The 23,353-nt window shown below is 36.2% G+C and overlaps 6 protein-coding genes across 10 annotated transcripts; 2 read left to right on the top strand and 4 right to left on the bottom strand.

The window, feature by feature from the left end:
- Window positions 1-5: 5 nt before the first annotated feature.
- Window positions 6-10,082, bottom strand: LOC123016328 (atypical protein kinase C). 2 transcript variants are annotated; one of them, XM_044416660.1, is made up of 8 exons: window positions 9,268-9,324; window positions 6,996-7,528; window positions 3,252-3,302; window positions 2,598-2,683; window positions 2,292-2,547; window positions 1,214-2,124; window positions 1,046-1,161; window positions 6-996 (listed from the first exon to the last, which is right to left on the bottom strand). In XM_044416660.1, the coding sequence occupies exons 1-8, from the start codon at window positions 9,288-9,290 to the stop codon at window positions 909-911; spliced, it is 2,064 nt and encodes a 687-aa protein (XP_044272595.1). In that variant the 5' UTR covers window positions 9,291-9,324; the 3' UTR covers window positions 6-908. The 2 variants fall into 2 exon arrangements, with proteins under 2 accessions (XP_044272595.1, XP_044272596.1); XM_044416661.1 differs by lacking the exons at window positions 6,996-7,528; window positions 9,268-9,324 and adding an exon at window positions 9,705-10,082.
- Window positions 10,083-10,296: 214 nt separating this feature from the next.
- Window positions 10,297-13,399, bottom strand: LOC123016408. 2 transcript variants are annotated; one of them, XM_044416785.1, is made up of 2 exons: window positions 12,039-13,399; window positions 10,297-11,984 (listed from the first exon to the last, which is right to left on the bottom strand). In XM_044416785.1, exons 1-2 carry the CDS (start codon window positions 12,096-12,098, stop codon window positions 10,512-10,514), a joined length of 1,533 nt encoding a protein of 510 aa, XP_044272720.1. In that variant the 5' UTR covers window positions 12,099-13,399; the 3' UTR covers window positions 10,297-10,511. The 2 variants fall into 2 exon arrangements, with proteins under 2 accessions (XP_044272720.1, XP_044272719.1); XM_044416784.1 differs by having other exon boundaries at window positions 10,297-11,996; window positions 12,039-13,387.
- On the top strand, window positions 12,155-14,846 carry LOC123016406 (ATP-dependent RNA helicase DDX42). Of its 2 annotated transcripts, XM_044416782.1 has the most exons (4): window positions 12,165-12,709; window positions 12,760-12,910; window positions 12,962-14,668; window positions 14,714-14,846. In XM_044416782.1, the coding sequence occupies exons 1-4, from the start codon at window positions 12,534-12,536 to the stop codon at window positions 14,780-14,782; spliced, it is 2,103 nt and encodes a 700-aa protein (XP_044272717.1). In that variant the 5' UTR covers window positions 12,165-12,533; the 3' UTR covers window positions 14,783-14,846. The 2 variants fall into 2 exon arrangements, with proteins under 2 accessions (XP_044272715.1, XP_044272717.1); XM_044416780.1 differs by having other exon boundaries at window positions 12,155-12,709; window positions 12,760-14,668.
- LOC123016407 (endothelin-converting enzyme 1-like) lies at window positions 14,818-17,873 on the top strand. Its single transcript, XM_044416783.1, has 5 exons — window positions 14,818-15,001; window positions 15,055-16,226; window positions 16,272-16,372; window positions 17,261-17,319; window positions 17,357-17,873. Exons 1-5 carry the CDS (start codon window positions 14,935-14,937, stop codon window positions 17,830-17,832), a joined length of 1,875 nt encoding a protein of 624 aa, XP_044272718.1. The 5' UTR covers window positions 14,818-14,934; the 3' UTR covers window positions 17,833-17,873.
- LOC123016409 (partner of Y14 and mago) lies at window positions 17,840-18,753 on the bottom strand. Its single transcript, XM_044416786.1, has 3 exons — window positions 18,608-18,753; window positions 18,310-18,558; window positions 17,840-18,261 (listed from the first exon to the last, which is right to left on the bottom strand). Exons 1-3 carry the CDS (start codon window positions 18,636-18,638, stop codon window positions 18,029-18,031), a joined length of 513 nt encoding a protein of 170 aa, XP_044272721.1. The 5' UTR covers window positions 18,639-18,753; the 3' UTR covers window positions 17,840-18,028.
- A 240-nt stretch (window positions 18,754-18,993) lies between these two features.
- On the bottom strand, window positions 18,994-22,993 carry LOC123003784 (serine protease persephone-like). 2 transcript variants are annotated; one of them, XM_044396775.1, is made up of 2 exons: window positions 22,817-22,993; window positions 18,994-20,174 (listed from the first exon to the last, which is right to left on the bottom strand). In XM_044396775.1, exons 1-2 carry the CDS (start codon window positions 22,887-22,889, stop codon window positions 19,150-19,152), a joined length of 1,098 nt encoding a protein of 365 aa, XP_044252710.1. In that variant the 5' UTR covers window positions 22,890-22,993; the 3' UTR covers window positions 18,994-19,149. The 2 variants fall into 2 exon arrangements, with proteins under 2 accessions (XP_044252710.1, XP_044252711.1); XM_044396776.1 differs by having other exon boundaries at window positions 18,994-20,171.
- Between the last annotated feature and the right edge of the window lie 360 nt (window positions 22,994-23,353).

Here is a 23,353-nt window from a genome sequence, read left to right as displayed (position 1 = left end):
AAGTATTTTTCTTGTTTAGTTCTTTATTAAATCATACAAATATTGATACGGAACCTAGAGAACATAAGGCTAACATATAATTGTTTGTATAGTTCCCGAAGTATTGCGGAATGTAGAAAATAATACTCAAATCTGATATAAATTAATACTTAACACTGTCTCCTTAAAAATAACGAATGGAAGGAATACCAATGACTATAATAAATTGTAAAGCGAGATATATTCTTTGTAGCTACTCTAAATGTTTATATAGTCATTCTCAATCTGTATATATTATACAAAATTCTAGTAACAATCACGAATGTTTTGCTGTGACGACATCAGTCAATGATTTGTTTCAATTCTTTAATACTAAATTCAATAATACGATAGAGGAATGTGCAAGAGTCAACGGAATCAAGAACATCAGAAGATAAAAACATTAAAAAAACTTTCGAAACATTAACAATAATAAATCGAACAAAAACAATCAATTCCAACGTACCTATTCTCCCATCAATTTTTTTAATGTATTTACAACTATCAAGTCAGAGTGCAGAAAATTTCCCTATGGTTATTATTATAAAGCTTCGTTGGCAATTTTTCTAGTATTGTTTTAATATTTGCAACAATATTGATTTATTTATAGGCGTCAACACCTACTGCGTTCTGTGCTAGTTAACAGAAACTCTCATTAATGGAAGAACCAACGAATGATAATAGCAAAAGTGCAATTTTCAATTGAGAGGAAGGCAGAAAATATTTTGCAAGATCGACTTACTTGGCCTCATGTCGACTTGCAAAAACCTAGCATCATCGAAATCGTCGATATCGGGAGGGGGCGGTGGCGGCGGAAACATAGGCGGAGGATGACGGGGGAGTGGAGGAGGAGGTAAATTATTAGGATGTAAAGCACAACTGACGTTATGTCACACGCAATCCTCCAATGACATCAACAGAGGATTCACATATTCAAAACCCTCGAACTCGGATTGGTCGATCTTCTCGATCACATGCCTAAAAACAGACATTTTATTGGTCGATTATTGACGTAATCAATGCTTACGCATCGTCGGGGGTGAGATGTACGGGCTCGTCGGTGAATTCTGGAGGGAAATTGGCCAAGTCGCGGTCGGAATCGAGTCGGGGGCGGTATGGGGGAGTGATCTGTTTTTGTTCCAGCTGTAATAAAAAAAACAATTAGTTTGATCTTTCAAATAAATAAAAAATTTACCATGTCCCAATCGATGCTCTTGAAAAACGGATGACCGGTGATTTCAACAAAGGAGTCATGACTGGTGCACCCCAATCTATCTGCTGGATTTTTATTGAGGAAGCCTTTAAGTACATTGGCCGCTTTGACACTCAATGATCTCGGAATACGAATGGTTTTTTCCAAAATAACTTGAAACAGGTAATCTTCTGTATTTTGATCGGGATTTTCTGACGCTCCCGCAATATCAAACGGTGATCTTCCCGCCAACATTTCATACAATAACACCCCTAAAGCCCACCAATCGACTGAGAATCCATAATCCTCCCCTCTTAAAATCTCAGGGGCTATATAATTCGGTGTTCCACAAAATGTCGAAGTGGTATCACCAGGCCTAATCCCCTCTTTACACATTCCATAATCAGTCAATTTAATGTGTCCTTCATGATCCAACAACACATTATCTAATTTCAAATCGCGATAAATAATCCCTTTACAATGCAAAAAATTCAACGCTAATGATATCTCGGCGGCATAAAACCGAGCATGCTCCTCGGGTAAACGTCTCTGTCTTTGCATATGAAACATCAAATCGCCCCCACGGACAAATTCAATAACGAAAAACAACCGAGACGGTGTTTGGAAACAGGAATGCAATCCGACTAAAAACGGATGATTTGAGGCCGTTTCGAACACGTGTTTTTCAGTTTGCACCCAATCAATATCTTCATCGTCGGTCACTAGAGCCTTCTTAATCACTTTCATTGCGTAAATGCGTTTGGTTTTCTTCAATTCGACCATCAAAACTTTGGCGTACGAACCTCGACCAATCACACGAATCAATTCGAAGTCGTTCAAAGAGTATTGACGCTGTGAACCCACCTCCAGGTCATCCGACTGCCGGTTGGGGTCCTCCACCGCCACCGACTCACCTAAATCCATAAAATTGACAAAAGTGAGGTTATGTTTAAAAAAAACATTAAAAAATAAGAGGAAATTTCGACTTTTGGCCACAATTTCGGACAGTTTCTAGGTTAAGTACCGTCTTGAGTCTAATTGTGGTAGAATTGGGTAAAAAGTGAGGTTATGTCTGCTTTACCTGTTACATCTGGGGGCGGTTCAGGGTATTCCCTGTCGCGAATTTCCGATATAATTTCACTATTGGAGGTTTGTGTTACTAAAGGCGATTCACCATTGTGTTCTTCTCTGATCGAGGGTTCAACTAAGTCGACTGTACAGGGAATTTGTACTAGTTTGTGGCATTTTTTGTGGACAAGGAGTTTGCATTGAATACACTTGAAACCTTGTCGACCCAAACCCCAAATTCTGTCATTGCAAAATGCACAAAAGGCTCTCTAAACAACACTAATTAGTATCTCATGTTTTGATTAAATTTTCAACTTACTCGATTGAAACGTTTGGCTTGGAAAATGTGTCCATTGACACGATAAAGTTTCCTCCAGCGACGAGCACCTCTCCTGTAAATACTCCCTGAAAAAAATTAATCGTATCAGAGTTACACTAATCAATTTTTTTGCTACCAAATTTAGCTTTATGGTGCCGTTTACATAGTAGAATAAATTGCAAGACTCGCAGCATTGTTATTTCGAAAACGCCATTTTAAAATCGAGAAAAACAACACTAGAAAAAATTATCACCGAGATAATATTTAAATGTCGCGCCTTTACAAAATTAATCTTTTTCATATTAATGTGCATCAAGTAGGTTGTGGAAGTCTAAATGCATTTTTTATTTGAAGGCTGATCACACAAAAAGTGTCAATAATGTCAATCACATCAATAATGACAACAATTACGTTTTGTTAATTTTAATTATTTTTTGCAATTGTAAAAATAATTTTTAGGGACGGTTGAGGTTAGGATTGTTTGAATTTTGCATGGTTGCCACCTTAAAATGATCCCTTTCAACGACTACTTCGATGCACATTAATATGAAAACATTTCTGGTAATTAAAATATCACTAAGGCGTTGCCAACTTGTCATTTTTTTTGGTGTTGGCACACTTGTGATACCCGCCCCCATAATAATAAATACTTACTGTCCTCCCCCTGACAGGGCATTCCGGGTTGTGGCGGCACATTCGGAAAAACTGTGGACAGAATAGAATCAAATAAATAAATTGTCTCTTCCATGATTGCCAAATAATTGGAGCAAAATCGAATTGGCCAACAGATAAGATAAAAATAATCAGATGTAAAATGTCAGGTAGTAAAACAAAAAAACTAAAATCTTTTTAATAAAATACGCCACGTTTTAAAGGTCGTCCTCTTCACCCTCTTCTAAAAAATAAAAATAAAAATAAAGTCGGGTTTTCCAACGAACCTCCAGGAAACGCGGCCACCAATACCGAGGAGGCGTCATAACCCAACGTCGGATGTAGCGAATAGAGAATCGCGGCTTCGGACATCCCTTTCCATATTTTAAAATTGCTCCACCATGGTTTTCCGTCACCCATTTCGATATTCCATGGGTTGGAATCACCTAACTCGACCCATCGTCACAACACGCACGTTACTATTTCAGGTGAAGCAAGATAAACGATTATCTCGGACAAATGCGATAACGTTGTTTGAATTTTGGTGGGAGCGAGTACTGAATGGAATTTGTAATTATCGTTATCGGAGAAAGAAAAAAAAAACAAATAAAAAAAATTTGCCATATGGGCGTATCGATTGTCTCAAGATTGAGGTCAAACGGACGATAACTTGTGGCGGTTTTTCCCGGATTCGAGCGACCGGAAATCAGCAGACAGGTGCTTGTCCGGAAGCCCGGAAAGGAGCTTTTGTTTCTTGATTAGAAAATCCATAATTGCGGATAATCAGGAGGACGACGACGCTCAAAAAACGGAAATTACGGATGAGGGGGAGAGTTTTACTGCCTAATTGCGAACCTTAATCGGCGTCGTGGTGACGCCTAATCTCAAATTAAATCAAATAAAGCGAAAAGATTGGCATAAAAAAATTGCATCTCTGAAAATTTAAAGCAGTAGTAATAGACAAATCATGCACTAAAAAAGCTACACAATTTAAAAAAATCATAAAAACACTGGTAGTGGTAATCGAGCTAAATGTAATACAACAAGAAACCCTTAAGAAGTCGTTTATCCTCACTTTGAAATGATATGTTCAAATATGTCTCACAGGAGGTTATTTTACGACCGAAGTGGTTTCATTACGAGCAGACCACGTCACAGCTTGTGAAAGATATCACATTATGCTTTAAAAAATAAGTTTATACCTCTTCTTTTCATAGTATTTTTAAAACTTACAAAAAAAATGAGTATTTTATTTTACAATTTTTGAAGCAAAATCCTCGTGTTTTACACACTTTTGATAGCATATAATTGTTACATAATCAAAAAATATACAGAGTGTCCCACTTGCTAAGACTTTCGGATCTAATATCACTATTATTTGGATTCTAACGAAATTTAAAACGTAGATTTAGTTTAGTATTTAGATTATTTAGTATTTAGCATTACTAAACAACCCCAGCCCTTAAAATGTGAGCTTAATATGCCTTACTTAACATTTATATCAAATTATTAATCGCCAATAAAAAAATGCTATAAGCAAAAATCTGTCCTTGAAAGAGGTCCCGCTTACAAAAAAAAAAAGAATAAAATTGTGTTAAAAGCGGCCGAAATTTCATAAAAATCTGTTATCAAATAACAATATTAGACCGAAGTTTTACATGGGACACTCTGTATAAGGTGAACAAAAAGTATGAAACGTTTTTTGCTTAAACTATTTATTTATTGAAAAAACTAACTGATGAACGCTAGCGTATCTACTATGAAAATGTGACGTTTATTAATAATAAAAAAATCAATTTTTTTGTTTGTTTTTGAGTTCTGCAAATTTTTAATTTTTTTAAATGGCTAGTTACTATAAAACCTTTTTTTAGAAAGACTGTAATCGAAGGATTACATCTACCTACATTTTACTTAATTTTTATAAAAAAAAAATTCATATAAGATGTCATTTGAAAAAAAAAAAAAACGTCATAACTCAAAAACAAAGCGATTTTCATTCACAGAATACAATCACATTTTTTATATTACTTTAATTTTTATTAATTGTTAGTTTCTGAAAGCAAATGATTAAAAAAGAGTTTATATCCGAACTTTTTGTTTACTTTGTATGTTGCTAAAATAAATACTCCTTTTTAAAAATTAAAAAAAAAAATTGATCCAGTTTGGTGTAGCTTATGTCACAAAGTAAATTTGAGTTTTTTTTTCCAAACACAAACTTCGAAGCCTCGATTTGAATTTATTTTGCCAAATAACAGCAACCTTATTTCCTTTTCAAATAGTTCGAAAATTGCCAACAACTAATTATTGTAATTAAAATCTTTACAAATTCGTGAATCTGAGGACATTTTAAGTTTAATTTCTCAATAATTTTCGCAAAAATTAAAAATATTTTGTGCAAAACTTAGGTACTATGACTCAAAAAGTAGTTTTTTCAAAATTTAGGATTCAGGAAATCAAAATTTAAGCCTTTATAGTCTTTTATTTGAATATAATTTAACAATTTCACACTTTATTAATTTTATTTAATTTATTTTTAATTATTTTTTAAATTTCTAGCTGTTTTTGGCCAGCCTAGCCTAGAAATTGACTGATATCTCAAAAAGCCATTCATGGAAAATTAGTAATTTATTCACGTGTAAATAGTTTTCAAGAAAATTGGAAATGTTTTATATAAACTGAGTTTAACTTAAAAAAAAATACGTATTTTTTTAATTTTTAGTTTTGCCAACCAAACTTGACTGTCCATTTTCGGATTTTAGCTTAATTAAAAAACAAATTCCTACTTTTTATTTGCTCAGTTTTTTGACCAAACAAAAAACACTAAATCTCAAAAACTATTCATTATAATAAAAATCTGGGTCAGATTCGTAATTCTAATTGTCTGAAAACATTTTGTCTTAAGCTAATCCTTTGAAGACGTTATTTTCCAAGTTAAAACTTAAGAAATTAAAAATTAAGAATTATAGTTTAGTGCAATTTTCAAGAGTAAATTTCAAGTTCAAAGCTGAAAACACTCATTTTCCAAGTTAAAACTTAATTAATCAAAAATGAAGATATTCTTGCCATTATTACTATGATAATTCTTTGGTACTAGATTTGAGCAATGGTTTGCCAAAAAATTGGTCTACTTGACCTAGAAATAAGTCGATATCTCAAAAACTGACTCTTAAAACGTAATTTCACGCAATTTTTTTGTAAAACATTATTTAAAAAAAAGTTAATACCAATGAAATAAAATCAGATGATAATACATTAAAATACTTGTGCTGCATTAGTGCAATTAACATTGAACACCAAAATAACTAAATTAGTTAAATAAATAAGAGATCTTCCATTACGAAAAATATTTATTCTACAAACTTTAACTTGAGTTGAATTTATTTCGATTTTGTATTTTTTTCATTAACACCCAACAATAGCTTTACATGCCAAAGAATAACAATGCATTATTATATTGAAAGCTGGGAGACAATAATGCACTGAAAAAAGCTCACCTATTTCATTAAAATGAAGTTTTACGTAGTGGTAATAATAAAAAGTCAATGGGCGCAACGACACTAAACGAATAATTTTTTTATTTCGCAAAATCAATTTAGACGATTTTATTCCTCCACCATGAGATATTTTATGTTTAAATTTACGACAGGATAATAAATGTACTAAAATCCCACCCGTGTTTGACCTGATTTGAGAAGAGTGCAAAAAAAAATCAAAACCAAGAATATTTCTCATGCCACATCGACAAACCTGTGGCATATCCCGGCTCCGAGCTGCTATCATCATCCGAAAACGACAATTGCTTGTGATGGTACTCTATATAAGTCGGATGGTGATGGTAGAGATGATGTGGTACTGCATACTCCACTGCCGTATGTTTACTCCCAACTCTAGTCAATGTATTGCCCGCTGACAACGTCCCTCCCTGTTTACTACTATGTGCAGCACACAAAATCCCCGCTAGGGCCCCTTGGGGCCCAACCAACGATAAATCCAACGAGGGCCGTCTCGAGAAAGCCCCCACTTCCTCAAACTCGCCCTGAATCTGGCCACTAGACGATGTCGTTGTCGTATTATTATTAGAATTGACAGGAGCCCCAGCATAGGTTTGTGACACTGAGGGACGATCTTCGATTGTGACGGGCATTGTTTGTTGGTGGTGGTTGTTGACACTACCATTTTGGTTCCTTCGGGGGCTGCGGCCGCGGTCCGACACCGTTGTGGCGCTCCAATAACCCCAAGCCATGACGCTTATTAGATTTATTAAATCATGTACGACCCGCCTAAAAAACAAATCTCCCTCACCCCCTCAAACTCACCTACTATGGGGTTAAATTAAGGGGGAAAATGTACGTCGCGACGCCACCTGAGTTGATCGTTGGTTTTTCGAAAGAAATTAGCGGAAAGGTAGTGAAAACTAACGACGGGGGACGTGTGTGGCAGCGTTGCCGGTACGTTGGACGTCGCGACGCCGCGATGGATGAAGGGACGACGAGACGGCGGCGATTTGGCAATGACGCAGACGTCAGGCCGGGACACTACGGTGGCGCCTTTGAATCGATACCGACAAGGGCCCGAGCATTTCGGGCAGTTGGGGACAGTGTTGCCCAGACTGGTGAAATTTCACCAAATCTGGTGATTTTTATACTAGTTTAATGATTTGGTGAAAATTTCTGATGATTTTTTAGAAACGTGACTGTAGTTACAGCAGAAAATTAATGTATTTTCAAATAATTTTTCTAATCGAGCATTACTAAACATAACTTTTTTAATTTGATTTTTTAATTATCGATATATGTAGTAAATTCAGTCAGAAATGTATTCTTTTGAGCATTTTGCATTTGAAACTCAAATGCTAAATTTTCTCGAAAACAAATTGAAAATTCGAGAGATAGTTTTGTTTTTCTAAATGATATTTCACTCAACAAGGTAAAAAAATCGCTAAAATCGTTGAAAAAGTACATTATTTTGTCCATTTCTGAGCATTTTAGTATGTTTTTAGCCAGAAACAGAACTATTTTGCAAAATTTCGTTAAAAACAAACCAAAAAGTTATCAAATTAGGCCAAAACTATTGTTATTTTTGCATTTTTAGAGTGTTTCAGCACGTTTTTAAATACATTCAAATTTTTGCTAAAACTGACTGAAAAATTACCAAATTAAATTCAAATTGATATCACTTTAGTGTATCTCGCTCGATTTAGTTTGTTTTGAACCAGAGGCTCATTTACTTTGCAAGATATTGTCAAAACATGCTTAAACACAACAAAAATATATCTAAATTGATGTTATTTCATTTGTTTCATTCGATTTAGCTCTTTTTGAGTAAAATTTTGTCAAAAAAATGGGACAAAAAATACGAAATATGGTCGAATATAGTGTTAATTACAAGATTTTGATAAAACAAACCAAAAAAAAAACATCACAATAAGTCATTATTTTTGCCTTTATCAAGAGTTTTAGTATGTTTTTCAAGTAAAAACGTAAATATCGGGTGACTGTAAATGATTGTAATTGTCATAAAGTTGGTGTCACATTTAAAATTTTAGTTTTGCACCCTTGATTTTCAAATCAGACTTTTATATACCGTGCGATCAAAAAAAAAATTAGAGTAAGCGATGATTAATATTCTACAGTTGGCAACTCGTTGGCTGAGAATTTTCCACACCAACTGAAAATGACCATTCACCGTTTTGGTCTTGTACAGCATTTTTGTAATAACTTGCTACAATAAAAAATTTCTGCTTTAAAGTGAACATTATTTCACACAAAATGAATAAAACGCAAACTTGTCAAATTTTCCGCTGACATTTGATGTCAAAAATCAGGATTGCCATCTGAAGGACTTTAATGATCGCCTACTCTAATTTATTTTAATTTTTTTGATTGCACGGTACAATAAATTTACAAGGATTACGAATAATTCAGTGTGTCAATAGATTTTCTGTCACCCGATATTTCGCAAAATTTAATTTAAAACTAGCCAAAAAATTATAGAATTAGACTAAATGAAATAGCGTTACCTATTTTTGCATTTTTCGAGCATTTAAGAACGTTTTTGAGCAGATTTGTGTTCATTTTGTTATTAACTTTGCTTTTCTGAAAACAATTGCAAAAACATAAATGACATGAAAACCCAAGAAACTTTGTTTGAAATTTCAACACTTTCAACTATCAAGCCATAAAGAATATCGACTGTTAGGTCTAGTTTAGAGTAATTTAAGCAGTTTTTCTTCTAATAAATAAAACTTTTCCCATTATTGTAGCACAGATTTTAACGCATGACCGATAACAACTCATGGATAGCATTACTCATGGCACACTGGGTGAGTAATCACACTGTTTGGAGTCCCCCTTAACCCACCAAAACTTCTCAAAACGCGCTAAAATTAACGGGAAACAGGCCCTAAGAATTTCGATTCGGCCAATTCCGAAAATAATGGCTAAATCCTCCACTTACCATGTATGGTGACTTCGTTGTCTCTGTTGACTTCGTAAAGTCGCAGGGCTTCATCGAGTTCCATTTGAGTTGAGATGATACACGGGTCGCCCTCCTCGTCCACCCACTTCATCGTGAACAACTGATTAGGTGCAAATCGACAAATTACAACGATTTCGTGGAGTAATTCCTCAAAGGTGATACTTTGGTCAATGTAAGTGATCAAAACTTCGCCATTGTAGGCGATTTTTGCCCGGATTTCTTGGCTATTGTCGTTGCCTAGTTGGGTTGGCATTTTTCGGTCGCCAATTTGTGATGTTTTTGGAAATTTAAACAAATTAAATGATAATTACACGACGATGTCAACTGAAACGGTATCTGTCAAATGTCAAAAATTCAAAGGTGTGACGCTGCCAACTACTCCTCACCACAAGTCGACCAACTGCTAAAGCCTATTTCTAATTAAACTTTAAACAAAATTAAAGAGAAAATAAATAGATGTTTCTATTCTCCCTGTTTTAAAAAAATAAACAACAAAAAAAAACGTGAGAAAAATGTTTTAATCACTCTCGCGCCAAGTCGACTAAGTGCCAAATAAACAATGAATTTTTATTTCAAGTAAAGATTTATTTATTGGAAAATATTACAATTTAAAGCTACAATAAAGCGAAATATTTATACCTTAAACATAATAAACAATAAAATACGACTTGTAAATAAAACAATGCTGTTGCATAATTAAAACAATTATTTAGTCTTTAAAAACAAGAGATCAGCTAGACATTTTGTAATCACATTTTTGAAGGCACATTTCGTAACAAAACATTCCTACTCATAAATTTTCTTCTCTAGAGCAATAATTTTTTTGTTCATTTCACCAATAGGAAGCCACCGCAACACCGTGTAAAACTGTGCAGACTTTTTTATATTAAATTTATTTACTATATACTTCCGCGCTGCATTTCTACTCAATTCTAACAGATAAGGTACTTGTGGTAACTCTGGCAGCTTTTCGCAACCTTCTCCCACACTCAAACAAATTTCTTTCAGTTTGCGATGATTGTAAAAATGTAACAAATACGGGTTTATATAAAAGTCGTTTAGAAGATTATCAAGCGAAATATCTGGATTGTAGTATAACATAGCAATTGAGCGCATGTCATTATTATTATTTACTATCGTAATGTCCATGTGGAGTAACAATTTAAAGAGTTCGCAATAACCGAATTGATTGTACACCGCATCCAAGTCGGTGGAAGTGACCCCGAGACCGTAACTCAGCATTAGACACACCATTTCAGTGAATTTTTCTTCTTCTTCACTAGTAAATTCCTGAATAAATCGGGAAATTGTAGGCAAGTTGGGGTCACAAGACTGGACAAATTTAGCACAGTAGACACTATCCAAAAACACCTCAATTATTTCCCTCAATCCCGACATTTCACAGTCGAGAGAAATCTTAATCAAGACCTCCAATGGGGGAAAATTCTCAATCATGTCTTTGATAATGAACCCAAAATTGCGCATAAACAATTTCAAATGTTCCGCTTTCACGTGAATCAACGATGTGACCAAATGTTGCAAGTCAGATACATTATAATCAATGTTTGAAACTTTATCAAGAATTTTTACAAAAAGATCCGAGTTTAAAGTCATAGCAGCCGTCAAAGTTGGAAGACTTAGAGTAACTCCATCGTCGTCAAAAGTGTAATTAAAAATAATTTCTTGCAATAAGACTTGTTGGTCTTCGCTTGTATTTGACGAGACTACAGCCACGGGCAGTATTCCTCTATGAGTGGGGATCATGGGGTCCGCCCCATAAAACAGCAACATACAAGCCCAATCAAAGTTGCCTTCTTCACATGCAGTGTACAGCGGAGTCACCCCGTAGTGTCCCTGACGGTCGACATCAGCCCCCTGCTCGATAATCAACTGACCCACTCGTAAATTATCATCGCAATAGGCCCTCGCAGCTAGGTGCAAAAAACTAAACCCCGAGTCATCAACTGAATGGATATCAGCCCCCTTTCTTATTAATTCCAAGGCAAAGTATTCATCGAAACAAACACCGGCTAGGTACAAAAGCGGACTTTGGTCCATCCGATCACGGAAATCAACGTCAATTTCATCTAAACTTAGCAAATAATCGAAAATTTCCACCCGTTTTCGGCGCATTGCGAAATTAAGCAGCGAGCAGCCTTTTGCATTCTGGATGTTGACGGGGTGGCCAGACTCGACCAAAGCTTGCAATTCGGCTAAATTATCCGACAAAACGGCCCGGAAAAGGGGGTTGCTCTCGCGCTGCAACGGGAACTTTTACTCATTTTAGCAAATTTCTTAGCAAGTTGGACTTACCCGTCGCCGGCAACAGCAGCGGTACATCCGGGGGTGGAACGACGTGAATTCGAACTGCATGAGTCGACTTTCATCACAAATTTGAACAGGATTTTACTATTTATTTACACTTGTCAAGTGACATTGACAGTTGTCAGCTGACTGTCAATTTGGTAACTAAAACTTAATAAAATCAAGTTTTAAATAGTTTTCTTAATCAATTCCAATTCGACACGATTAAGAATTATGTTTCGATTAAATCATTTGATGATTTACGTTTGAAATAATTAAAAAAGTTGCGTATTTTAGTACTTTTCATTTTTGTTTTGCCACTATTGGTAGTTTTGACTGTCAATTAGTTTTGACGTTTTGTGAGTGAAAACAATTTTGTTGTTTTCGCGAATTGTGTGTCGCTAAAAACCATTACTAGTGCGTGAAAGTGTTTATAAAACAGCATGCTTTCGCAATACTAACCAAAAACTGTGTTTTTTCTTGTAAATTACTTTAACCTCAATCATGAGTGGCTTCAACTACTCGGGTTTCCAAATGAACCAAAAGCGCCACAATGCCGTGCCCCCGCCCCCGTTAAGTGGCGTTAGCAAGCAAGGCTATTCAACAATGAATGCAATAAGTCAGAATGCGTTATCGGCTGCTTGGGGGGGTAGTCGCAAACGTGCCGCCACCGAGGATGAGTACGAGTGGACGTAAACGAGTGAGGGACAGCGTCAGTTTGTGTTTTCAGGTATTTCGAGGACGACGAGGAGGAGACTGTGCCCGATTTGGCATACATCCCAGCCCCCGGGAGCCCCACTCGAGTCGAAACCAAGAAACAAGAAGTGCCAAACGAGGACGATGATCCTCTGGATGCCTACATGGCAGGCATCGAGAAACAGGTCAGTCACAACACAACAAACAGTTTAGTCGAGTTCATGACAAGTTTTCAGATGCAATCGGAGAAACCTGGCAGTTCGTCGCAACAAACTGGGGTTAGGAACGATTTGGAGGAGGAGGACGTTGAAGAATCGTATTATAGATACATGGAGGAGAATCCTAACGCCGGTTTGGCCCCAGTTGAGGAGGAGTTAGACATTGAATATGACGAGGATGGTAACCCAATCCCCCCTGATAAGAAAAAAATTATTGATCCTTTACCCCCCATTGACCACTCAACAATCGAATACAAACCCTTCGAGAAAAACTTCTATAATGAACACCCCGAAATTGCGAGTTTATCAAACAAACAAGTCGCCGAGTTGCGCAAAACGTTCGATATTACCGTTTCAGGGTCACAACCCCCTAAACCCGTCTCATCTTTTGCGCACTTCAACTTCGACGATAAGCTCCTTAAAGCTATAATCAAAGCTGAGTACATTTCGCCCACTCCAATTCAAGCCCAAGCCGTCCCTTGTGCCCTTCAAGGTCGCGATGTTCTGGGTATTGCGCAGACAGGAAGCGGGAAAACCGCCGCCTTTTTGTGGCCTCTCCTCAAGCACGTTTCAACCCAGCCCCCAGTTTCGGAGGGCGAAGGCCCAGCTGGGTTAATTCTCGCCCCCACACGAGAATTGGCCATTCAGATATACAACGAGGCGAAGAAATTCGCCCGAGTTTATGATTTGAGTGTGGTTTGTGCGTATGGTGGGGGGTCGAAATGGGAGCAGAGTCTGGCGTTGAAAGAAGGGGCGGATATTGTTGTGGCCACGCCCGGGAGGATTATAGATCATGTGAAAGGGGGCGCGACCAATTTACAAAGAGTGACGTTTTTGGTGTTGGATGAGGCTGATAGGATGTTTGAGTTGGGGTTTGAACCGCAGGTTAGGTCGGTTTGTAATCACGTGAGGCCTGATAGGCAAACGTTGTTGTTTAGTGCGACGTTTAGGAAAAGGATTGAGAAGTTGGCTAAGGATGCACTTAATGATCCCGTGAGGATTTCCCAAGGGATTACAGGGCAAGCCAATGAGGATGTCACCCAAAAAGTGTTGTTGATGGAAAATCAACAGTTGAAAAGGGATTGGTTGGTCAGTAATCTGGTTGAGTTGTTATCCGCAGGCTCGGTTTTGGTGTTTGTCACGAAAAAAGTTGACGCTGAACAGTTGGCAAACGATTTAAAAGTCAAAGAATTTGAATGTTTGTTGCTACACGGGGATATCGAACAAGCCGAACGCAACAAGGTTATAACCGCTTTTAAGAAAAAAGAATGTAGTTTGTTGGTGGCAACCGATGTGGCAGCTCGCGGTTTAGACATCCCCCACATCCGTACTGTGGTTAATTACGACATTGCACGTGATATTGACACGCACACTCACAGGATTGGTCGTACGGGGCGTGCCGGTAACCAAGGCACCGCCTACACACTAATCACGCCCAAAGATAAGGAGTTTGTGGGGCATATTGTTAAAAATCTAGAAGCGGCGCATCAAGACGTGCCTCAAGAAGTTTTAGATTTGGCGTTACAGAGTGCGTGGTACAGGAAACAAAGGTACAAGAGTAAGGGCGGTAACCCGAATGTGGGCGGAGTCGGGTTGGGTTTCAAGGAGAAAGTGGGAGGGGCTTCGAGGAATTTTGTGGGGGAAACGCACAGTCAGTCAAGGGGGCCCGCCACTGATAGATTATCGGCGATGAAAGCCGCCTTTAAAGCTCAATACATGAATCAGGTGAGGTTTTTTTTAATCTTGACCCGAGTTTATTTTGTGGTTTAGTTTACAGCAAGTTCGGATCCGGTTCCACAAGCCCCGCCTTCCACAAGGAAGAAGAGTAGATGGCAGTGATTTTTTCTAGATTAGTACATAATGTAATTTTTCTGCATGTCATTAAAGCGATTTCATCCAGAAATGTTGAGATAATTTAGCATTTTCCTGCCACCACCTACATTTTGTCCGCTTTGATAAGTTGAGGTTAATAAACTGGTTAGTTGAGTGAAATGTTGGCGAAAAGTCTGGCGTTTTTTGCCACTCTTGTGCTAATCAGTCATGTGAAAAGCAAGTCAGGTATTAAACTTGAGGTACATAGTATTTTTTGTCTATTAAATATTTTTTTGCAGATGAGTTAATTTCCCCCTGTGACAACTTTTACGCCTACTCTTGCGCCACTTGGACCAAAGAGGCGAAAAAGCCCCCATTCGAGCCCGTGTGGAGCCCCTGGATGGCCGTTAATCACAAAATCAGAACTCGATTAGCGCAGATTTTAACTCATCACGATTTTTATTTAATCCAACCGCAGATTTTTTACCGGTCTTGTTTAAACACCGCGGACCACGAAACTAAGTACTTGAAGGAATTAAAAACCTTTATTGATGGTTTAGGGGGGTGGGGTTTAATCACAAGTAGAGACGAAAATGACTGGTTTCATCAACTAGCTGTGGTTACAAGAGTCTTGGGGATTCACCCAATTTTGAAAATTCACGTCGATTTGGATTATAAAGATCCGAAAAAGTATGCCATTTATGTGGAACCGGGGAATTTAATTTTTCCAGAGTATATTTTGACCGGTTTGGAGTACAAAGTCGAGTTGGAAGCCTACGAAAAGTGGATTTTTGAGACCGCAAATCACTTGTCTGGGGGCAAAAAACGGATAAATGTCACACAAATTAGGGAAATCATCAAATTTGAAACGTTTTTGGCGACTATTCGGAACAATGAAATGAGAAATGAGCGCACAACAGTCGAAAAATTATCGCAGAAATTTTCAATCGATTGGATCAAATTTCTCGATTATATTTTCGGGAGCTTCTCAATTATAACCCCAAATACGACTGTGATAGTCAAGAATTACACATATTTGAAAAAACTGTTCCTCTTAATCAATCAAGTGGGACATAGAGTTGCCAAAAATTATTTAATGTGGTCGATTATTAAGGACGTGTCCAGAGACACTGATCGTCACTTGAGAAATTTAAGTTTTTTGATCGATCAGGCGATTCTAGGGGTTCAAGAGGACTTGTCTCGGGAATTTGAGTGTCTTGACAAGGTCATTACGTATTTCAGCCCCTTATTGCTCCCCCGATATTTAAAAACATACGTCAATCCGAAAATTTTCCCCGATATAAAGTCAATGGTTGAGTCGATCAAAACCGAATTTGCCCAGATTTTGTTAAACTGTGATTGGTTGAGCAAGGAGGGAAAATTACTACTTGTGGAGAAAATTAAAAACATTGAATTGCATTTGGGGTACCCCTCTTGGAATTTCCACACTCTTAAACGACATTATGGCAAAGTAATTTATTTTATCATTTAATTTCTGCTATAATTTTTTTTTCAGGTCAAAATGACCAACAATCATTTCATAAACATGCTCGAGTTGAAACAATTTAAAACGTCGCATGTTTTGTCCCGATTGGCCCAGCACAAACCCCAAATACTGTACGTTCAAAATTCAGGGTGCGCCAGAAAATGCCATGTAAGGCAAGATACCAGAAACATGGAAAAAATGTAAAAAAATCTATACAAATTTTGAAGTTATGAGTGTTTAAATTTTGCACTTTGACTATTTATATCTATTGGAAAAATAATTTTCCAAGTTTTTTTGTTACAGAAGAGGAAACAAGGAAGCTGTAGCCTAAATTGTAACTCTGTTTAATGTTATTTGTGGCTTTTATTGTCATTTTTTTTACCTTTACTAAATAATTATGAAATAGTATATTAAAGAATGCGTTTCGTAGGGCAAATGACTTATGAAACAAGTTTTTTATGCTATTTTTTCTCTTTTCCGCATTTTACGTACTTTCTTAACATAAGTTAACAAGTTTTTTTGTGCTATTTCAGTTTTTCAAAATTTAGGAACTTTTGCCCTAATAAAGTGGTTGCTAATAAATGTCACAAAGTTTGACAAATCCTATTTTCGAAGTGTCAAGTCTCGAATATTTTTCAAAATTTTGTTGAATTAACAATGAATACTACAAATATTTCATGAAATAAAAGAAATCGCTCAAAACGCCACTGAAAATCACCATCACAACCTCTAGAAAGTAAATTGTACTAGTCTATTTCAGCACCCAAATTGTTGAAATGGCTCAATTAAAGCATCGGTTTTGGAATCGAAATAAGCTTTCTTAGAGATGCAAATTAGAAAAAAACATGTACAAGATCATTAGTATCATTATAAAAAATGTCATTTGTCAAAAAATAAATGTCAAAATTTTTTGATAGAATTTTTAAACATTTTTTCTGTTCCTGGTATCTTATCTTACTTGAAATTTTTCTTTGGGGCACAGTTTTTTTTTATTAAATAAACAAACGAAAAATTTTCAGGTGGCCGTCGAGCCCCTTCGACGTCAACGCCTACTACAGCGTCCTCCAGAATTCGATTTGTGAGTCACAACTCTGACAAAATCACTATTTTTGTAGTTATTCCCTTAGGGATGTTGGAGCCGCCGTTTTATCGGTACAAAAGGGCCGAAATTTCGAATTTCGGGGCTTTGGGTTCGCTCATTGGGCACGAAATTTCCCACTCTCTGGACCCAGCAGGTATTCTGGCCGACCCTAGTGGGAAAGTGAAAAAATGGTTGCCAGATCGTGACTTCCTGCTTTATAAAAACCGCATTTCGTGCTATAATGACAGCCACACTGTTGGTGAAATAATTGCAGATTCCAACGGGTTGAAAATCAGCCTCAATGCTTTCAAAAAACGAAATCCGGGGCGGGAAATTCACCAGTTTTTCGTCAGCTTCGCTCAGGTTTGGTGTGAAGTGTCAGGAGACAGCGATATTTTCACAGGGGACGAACACGGGCCTGTTTTACAGAGAATTCAACACATTTTACACAACGAAGAGTTTCAGGAAACGTTCAATTGTGGCTTTAAAACGTCATGTGACTTGTGGTAGAAATAAATGAAAGTGACAATGATTTTTATTTAAAATGAGACACAAGGAAATCTATCACAGTGGATAAATTTTCAACCATTTGAAGCCCCTATTGCACGGGTGGGTATGGCATTAAATGGTTAGTGGTTGTGGGCAGTGAGAAACTATTTCGTAAACGCCCTTTAACATTCATAAAAACTGTTTGTACTTAAGTGTCTTATCCAATTTGCTTTTCCAATTCCCGGATTTGTAGCAACAAGTCGTTTTTTCTTTGTATTTTCGTCAATTGCTCAGGTTCCGGTTTCGGTATTAAACCATTCTTTAGTTTTTCCTCTAGTGCTTCCACTTCCCTTAATCTCTTCTTCAAATTCTTCAATTTTTTCGCAGGGTCCGTTTGTGGAACCTCACTAACTGTGACTTGTTGCAATTGTTTGGTCACTTCTTCCACTTCTGCAAAAAAACATTGAACTTTTATTAGCACACTCAATTGAGGTTTACTATTTTTATTCTTCTTTTTCCCCTGTTTCTTCTCTTTGTCCTCAATTATAAAAAGTCCAGGTATGGGACGCTGGGCCGTCTCACCACTTGATAATTTCACCGGTTCTGGTTTTGTGTTTCTATTCATAAACTGTTTGCCTTTGCTTTCATACAATGGTACCTCTTCTTGGGGCACATAACCTTCCTTAACTCTGCGAGCTTTGCGCCAAGTTCCATCGGGTCTTTGCGACGCAGGGATAAAAGTATCACCTTCAACATGTATTTTGAGGTTAGGTTGAGCAAAAGCTGAATTATTTACCGCTTTCAGTCACAATGTTATTAGAGTACATGTTTCTAGTGTCAAGTTGGGTTTCTGCCCTCTTGCTGTTGTATTTCAACAAATAACTCGTTATTTACGTTAAACTATCTCAACAATAACATTTTTTGCGAGACTGACATGGGGGAAAACATGACAACGCACAAATAACTATTAAATAAAAAGAGGATATTTTTGTATTTCTTAAAACAAATTAAAAATAATTTATTGGAAAACGTACAAGTGACCAACTTTAACGCAATTCAAGTAAAATAGATTTTTTACTTGTGTTATTTAATGGGCAATTATTGACAATGGTGATTTTAGCGACGTCACGTTGTCGGTTGTGCTGGTTTAAAAAGCCCTCCATTTTGTAATAAAAAAACAAATAGTTTTATTTTTTTATTTTTTCATAGAATAATAAATAAAATACAGTTTAGAATATTACTTTCACGGTTAAAATGGCAAATACAGGTGCCCGAACACGTCGTCTGTATTAAATATCACAATAGTGTCAATTGGCACAAGTCGTTGAAAATTTTTCTCTATGGCCACACTCTCTCCTCAATCCAGTCCACATAACTGCTAATCCTTGTGTAAATACCAGGATATCTGCTACCACACCCAATCCCATACGAGGTTACGCCAACTATAGTCCAGAGACTTCTATTTCCTTGAGTCTGCAAGGGCCCCCCTGAGTCGCCCTGACAAGCATCACTTTTACTATCAGCCGCACAAATTTGCATTTTAATGATTTTTCTGTTGGTTCTGTTGGCGTACGTGCTGTTGCATTCTTGCACTGGGACAGGGTTGAGGATGGCTTTTTGCAGAATAGAGCTTCTCTCGCCTCCTAAACTAACCGAGCCCCAACCTGTGACAAACAGTCTTTCGGGATCGTCAGATCTTGTGTACAAACACGCAGGTCTGATGGATTCAGTAAAAGTGACTTTCCGTTCTAGTTTTACTAAAGCAATATCATTAAATTTCTCCTTCCATTTATACTCTTTATGAACCGTAACATTGACGACATTATAATCAAGTTGCGAATCTGGTTGCTCTATCGACGCCGGAATTTCAATAACCCCCAATCTTGCAATTTTCACTTCGTTTTGCTGCACTGTAATAATGCAATGTGCTGCTGTTACAATGTAGTAATTTGATATCAAAGTGCCCCCACAATCAAATCTGTACACTTTGTCTTCCTTGATGTAGAACCCCAACGCTGCCATATGGGGGAATTCCCCCTTTTCGGCGTTTTCGCCCCCGACTATGTGGTAGGAGAGGGCAATTGGGACGTTTTTCGAGTATTTGTCGCACGCTTTTTGGCTTTTTCGGCCAATGTCGGGGCCTCGTATTTCGGGTTTTTTCTCCTCGTCGGTGGCATCGTCGGGATTTTCGGTTGTTGCATGGCGTAAGTCGTTAGGGCAACACACGATTTCGGTGAATCCCTCAAATCCGCAACGTTTCAGGGAGTGCGAGCCCTGCTTTTTGACGGATTCGAGGGCTGAGGGGCAGTTTGTGATGGCGACACAGAGGCCCGGGGTGTCGGAGGTGTGGCATTTGGAACCTGCTAAAAATATTTAGTCAAAATAACAAAAACTTTGTTAATATGTTAATTATTTTCCGGATTTTTGTAATAAAGATACTTAAAAAAACTTAAAATAAAAAATCTTTATTTGTTTGTTATAAAAAGTTCTAATCCAAAAGACCTGTGACATTAAAATTAGGTTGGCACCCCTAGAAATAGAATTGCGAAGCTTGGAGCCTGTTAAAAAAATAAATTTCGCAAAATATTTAATCAAAATAAAAATAACTTTGTTAATTATTTTTTAATTATTTCTTTATCCTAAACTTGAGACTCGGATTTTATAGTAAAGCTACTTGAAAAGAAAACATTTGAAATAAAAAAATCTTTGTTTACTTTTTATAAAAAGTTTAAATCGAAAAGAATTGAGAGTTTGTAATTATGTCGGCACCACTGAATAAGATATGAGACATTGTCTCTTAGACATTGCCAATTTGATGTCAAAATCACAAGCCACTTTAATGAATTTTATTGAAGGCAGTAAAAAAATGTTTAGAATTTTTGAAATGCTGTTTTTTTAAGTTTTTGATTATAGTGTAAGTAACTATGAAGCAATATACCAAGTGACTTCTAAATAATCAAAAACCACGTCACACTAAAATTTAAAAAAATCCTGAAAAAAAAACTTTTTGTACTTAATAATAATAATAATTTACAAAATTGAAGACACAAGAAATAATACCAAATACCACAAAAAACTCCATAAGTGCTTTAAATATTTTTTTAAATAGGAGCAATACTGTGACTTGACTTAAATTTCTGATCGAAGTGACTTGTAATATTAAAATTGAGTTGGCAACATTGAATAATGTAATAGAAAATGTGAAACGTGTCAGTTTTCATTCTGTCGTCTTTAGGATGTTCAATGTAGCCAATTTAATTTGATCAAAAAACTGAATTTGGTAGTTTATTGCAAAATTTTAATAAAACAAGTAAAATAAAAAAACTACTATATCCTGTTTCTCAAAAAACATTGGAATTTTGTCACTAAAATTTATTCATGATAAAAATAAATTCTAATTCCAGAATGTACAACTTTTGATAAAACATTGAAAAATCCACCTCAATTAATAATAATTACTTTTTATTAAGCCTTAAAAAATTATCTATTTTCAGATATTTTAATGTTTTTTGAAACCCTGTTTGAAGTTTTTGTGTATAAAAAAGTGTTCTATGTAATTAATTTTTTAACACTGAAACAATATACAGAGTGTTTTAAATAATCAAAAACTACATAACACTAAAATATAAAATATCACTGAAAAAAAAAACTAAAAATTCACAATAAACACAACGTTTTCGAAAATAATAAGGAAAATGTCTATTCGAAGTGGCCTGAATATTAAAATTGAGTTGGCAACATTGAAAAGAAGTCATGAAACGTGCCAATTTTCATTCTGCTCTCTCTCAATGTTGCCAATTGGATTACAAAATTAAAAATCACTTTGATCAGAAAACCAATTTCGTAGTTTTGTAAATTTAAGTTTTTGCCTTTTTAAAATAGTAAATTTTATAATTGGTATAGAATGCAAAAATAAAAAAAAACTATCTAAAGTGGATTCAAGTTGGATTTTGTCTACCAGATTTAAGTTATGTTGCATTATTTATTTTATTTAATTAAAAATTATATAAGCTATTTGACAGCTTTGTTACCAAATCAGTAACTTCCACACTGCTCAATTTTGCTTCCAGCCGATTTACATAGCCAAATTTTAAAATTCTTTGACCTTGAGCGGGAAAATTCGACTTGCATAAACTATAATACAATTGCGGACACAAAATTTTGGACAATTTGTCATTCGACTGTCATAAAAAAATGTTAATCGGGCCTTATGCAACTAACCTCACTTTCAGGTTTTATAATTTTTATCCTAACAGCTAGAGAAAAAATGACAACAAATCAAAATAATTTATTGAACTTATATAAAAACACGTATTGTTTCAGAAAATCGACACCAAAAATAAATTTCAACTAAAACTTTCAAGTTTTAGTTTTAAACGTCAATCATAATGACAATAAAGCGTGGCTTACATTGATGTCCAAAATTTCGTGTCCGCAACTGTATTATCCTGTTTGTCACCAGAAATCGATATTTTTATTAACTACCATCATGATAAAAATAAATAATTCCAGGTTACTATTTTATTTTAGCCTAAAATAAATAGAAAAAATTGTGTCTTCACAATAATTTGTTATGTAAACCAAGATATTTTGATGGATTTTGATGAATCATGCTGTATTTCTGCGAAACCTTAAAAAATACGATTGGTATTTTTCAGGAAGCCGCTCATTACGCGTTTTTCCCATTCCGAGTAGAAAAATTGTGAAATTCCCGTAATTGAACTTATCAAAAATAATTATCAGTGTTCGTAGCGCAGGTCATAAAGTTCAGTGATTAACGGCGTGTAAACAATAAAAAGATCTTCTTGTGAGATCCATGACATCCGAGATACGTCTTGTTTTGATGTTTCTTTCCCCAATTAGGCCTTCTACCATCATCATTAAGAATGTTTACGTGAAAAATTACAAATGAACTAACGGAGCGTTGAGAATGTCAGTGTCAAAATCACAAGGTCGGATAGTTTAGATGAAATTTGCTGAAACAAGATGCGATTTTAAGGATTACCATATAAGTCGCGAGGGTTCGAGTGGACTTCCATCAGAAGAATAACGCAAAAAATAAAAATCCCTTGTTGCATTTTCGGGAAAAACGCTCACGTGGCCATTAATGATGTTATAACAAAAACCAAACACAAACTGAGTCGAGTTGAACGGTTTATTGTTTGTTATAAACCGCGCAAACTCTTCGTGTGAAGAGTGTTGAATCCCGTTGGTGCGCATTGATTTTTATTGGGGACCGGTTTCGTATTTTTCGATTTGAGTCAGTCCTTATTTTGGTCGAACAATTTCATATCACCTGCCACGTGGCGCCCCCTTGTTTGCCATTCGGGCGCTTATCGCGGACCATTAAATCAGAGAGGGGCTCATAAAAGGACTTTGCCATATCTTTCAACAAAGCACAACTCCGAAGCTGTAGCTGTAGTCCTCTTCAATTGGAAGTTGGGAATTAAGATTCAAATATCTCGGAAAGTTGGGATGAAGTTCTCTCGGGAGTAAACGATACATTTGTCGGATAAACGGCATTATGAGTGGCGGAACTGTC

The sequence above is a fragment of the Tribolium madens genome, unplaced genomic scaffold (assembly GCF_015345945.1).
Source record: "Tribolium madens isolate multiple individuals breed KSU strain unplaced genomic scaffold, Tmad_KSU_1.1 Scaffold_1;HRSCAF=32;Tcas5.2_LG8, whole genome shotgun sequence".
Lineage (NCBI taxonomy): Eukaryota > Metazoa > Arthropoda > Insecta > Coleoptera > Tenebrionidae > Tribolium > Tribolium madens.
The sequence above is the reverse complement of the archived record's forward strand: the minus strand, read 5'-3'. Positions and strand labels throughout refer to the sequence as shown.

Excerpts from the sequence above, each read along its gene's own strand:
- LOC123016328 (XM_044416660.1), bottom strand. The coding sequence starts at position 9,290 with ATGCTCGAAAAATGCAAAAATAG. Across the intron at positions 3,303-6,995 it reads GGAGCCGGGATATGCCACAG|TTTTTCCGAATGTGCCGCCA; the intron begins GTTTGTCGATGT and ends TTCTGTCCACAG. Across the intron at positions 2,548-2,597 it reads AAGCCAAACGTTTCAATCGA|AGAGCCTTTTGTGCATTTTG; the intron begins GTAAGTTGAAAA and ends AGTGTTGTTTAG.
- LOC123016408 (XM_044416784.1), bottom strand. The coding sequence starts at position 12,098 with ATGCAGTTCGAATTCACGTCGTTCCACCCCCGGATGTACCGCTGCTGT. Across the intron at positions 11,997-12,038 it reads GCTGCTGTTGCCGGCGACGG|TTCCCGTTGCAGCGCGAGAG; the intron begins GTAAGTCCAACT and ends AATGAGTAAAAG.
- LOC123016406 (XM_044416780.1), top strand. The coding sequence starts at position 12,534 with ATGAGTGGCTTCAACTACTCGGGTTTCCAAATGAACCAAAAGCGCCAC. Across the intron at positions 12,710-12,759 it reads CGTGCCGCCACCGAGGATGA|GTATTTCGAGGACGACGAGG; the intron begins GTACGAGTGGAC and ends TTGTGTTTTCAG. Across the intron at positions 14,669-14,713 it reads AAGCTCAATACATGAATCAG|TTTACAGCAAGTTCGGATCC; the intron begins GTGAGGTTTTTT and ends TTTGTGGTTTAG.
- LOC123016407 (XM_044416783.1), top strand. The coding sequence starts at position 14,935 with ATGTTGGCGAAAAGTCTGGCGTTTTTTGCCACTCTTGTGCTAATCAGT. Across the intron at positions 16,373-17,260 it reads CAGCACAAACCCCAAATACT|GTGGCCGTCGAGCCCCTTCG; the intron begins GTACGTTCAAAA and ends AAAAATTTTCAG. Across the intron at positions 17,320-17,356 it reads CGTCCTCCAGAATTCGATTT|TTATTCCCTTAGGGATGTTG; the intron begins GTGAGTCACAAC and ends CTATTTTTGTAG.
- LOC123016409 (XM_044416786.1), bottom strand. The coding sequence starts at position 18,638 with ATGTACTCTAATAACATTGTGACTGAAAGCG. Across the intron at positions 18,559-18,607 it reads TAACATTGTGACTGAAAGCG|GTGATACTTTTATCCCTGCG; the intron begins GTAAATAATTCA and ends TACATGTTGAAG. Across the intron at positions 18,262-18,309 it reads GAAAAAGAAGAATAAAAATA|AAGTGGAAGAAGTGACCAAA; the intron begins GTAAACCTCAAT and ends GTTTTTTTGCAG.
- LOC123003784 (XM_044396775.1), bottom strand. The coding sequence starts at position 22,889 with ATGCAACAAGGGATTTTTATTTTTTGCGTTATTCTTCTGATGGAAGTC. Across the intron at positions 20,175-22,816 it reads GAACCCTCGCGACTTATATG|CAGGTTCCAAATGCCACACC; the intron begins GTAATCCTTAAA and ends AAATATTTTTAG.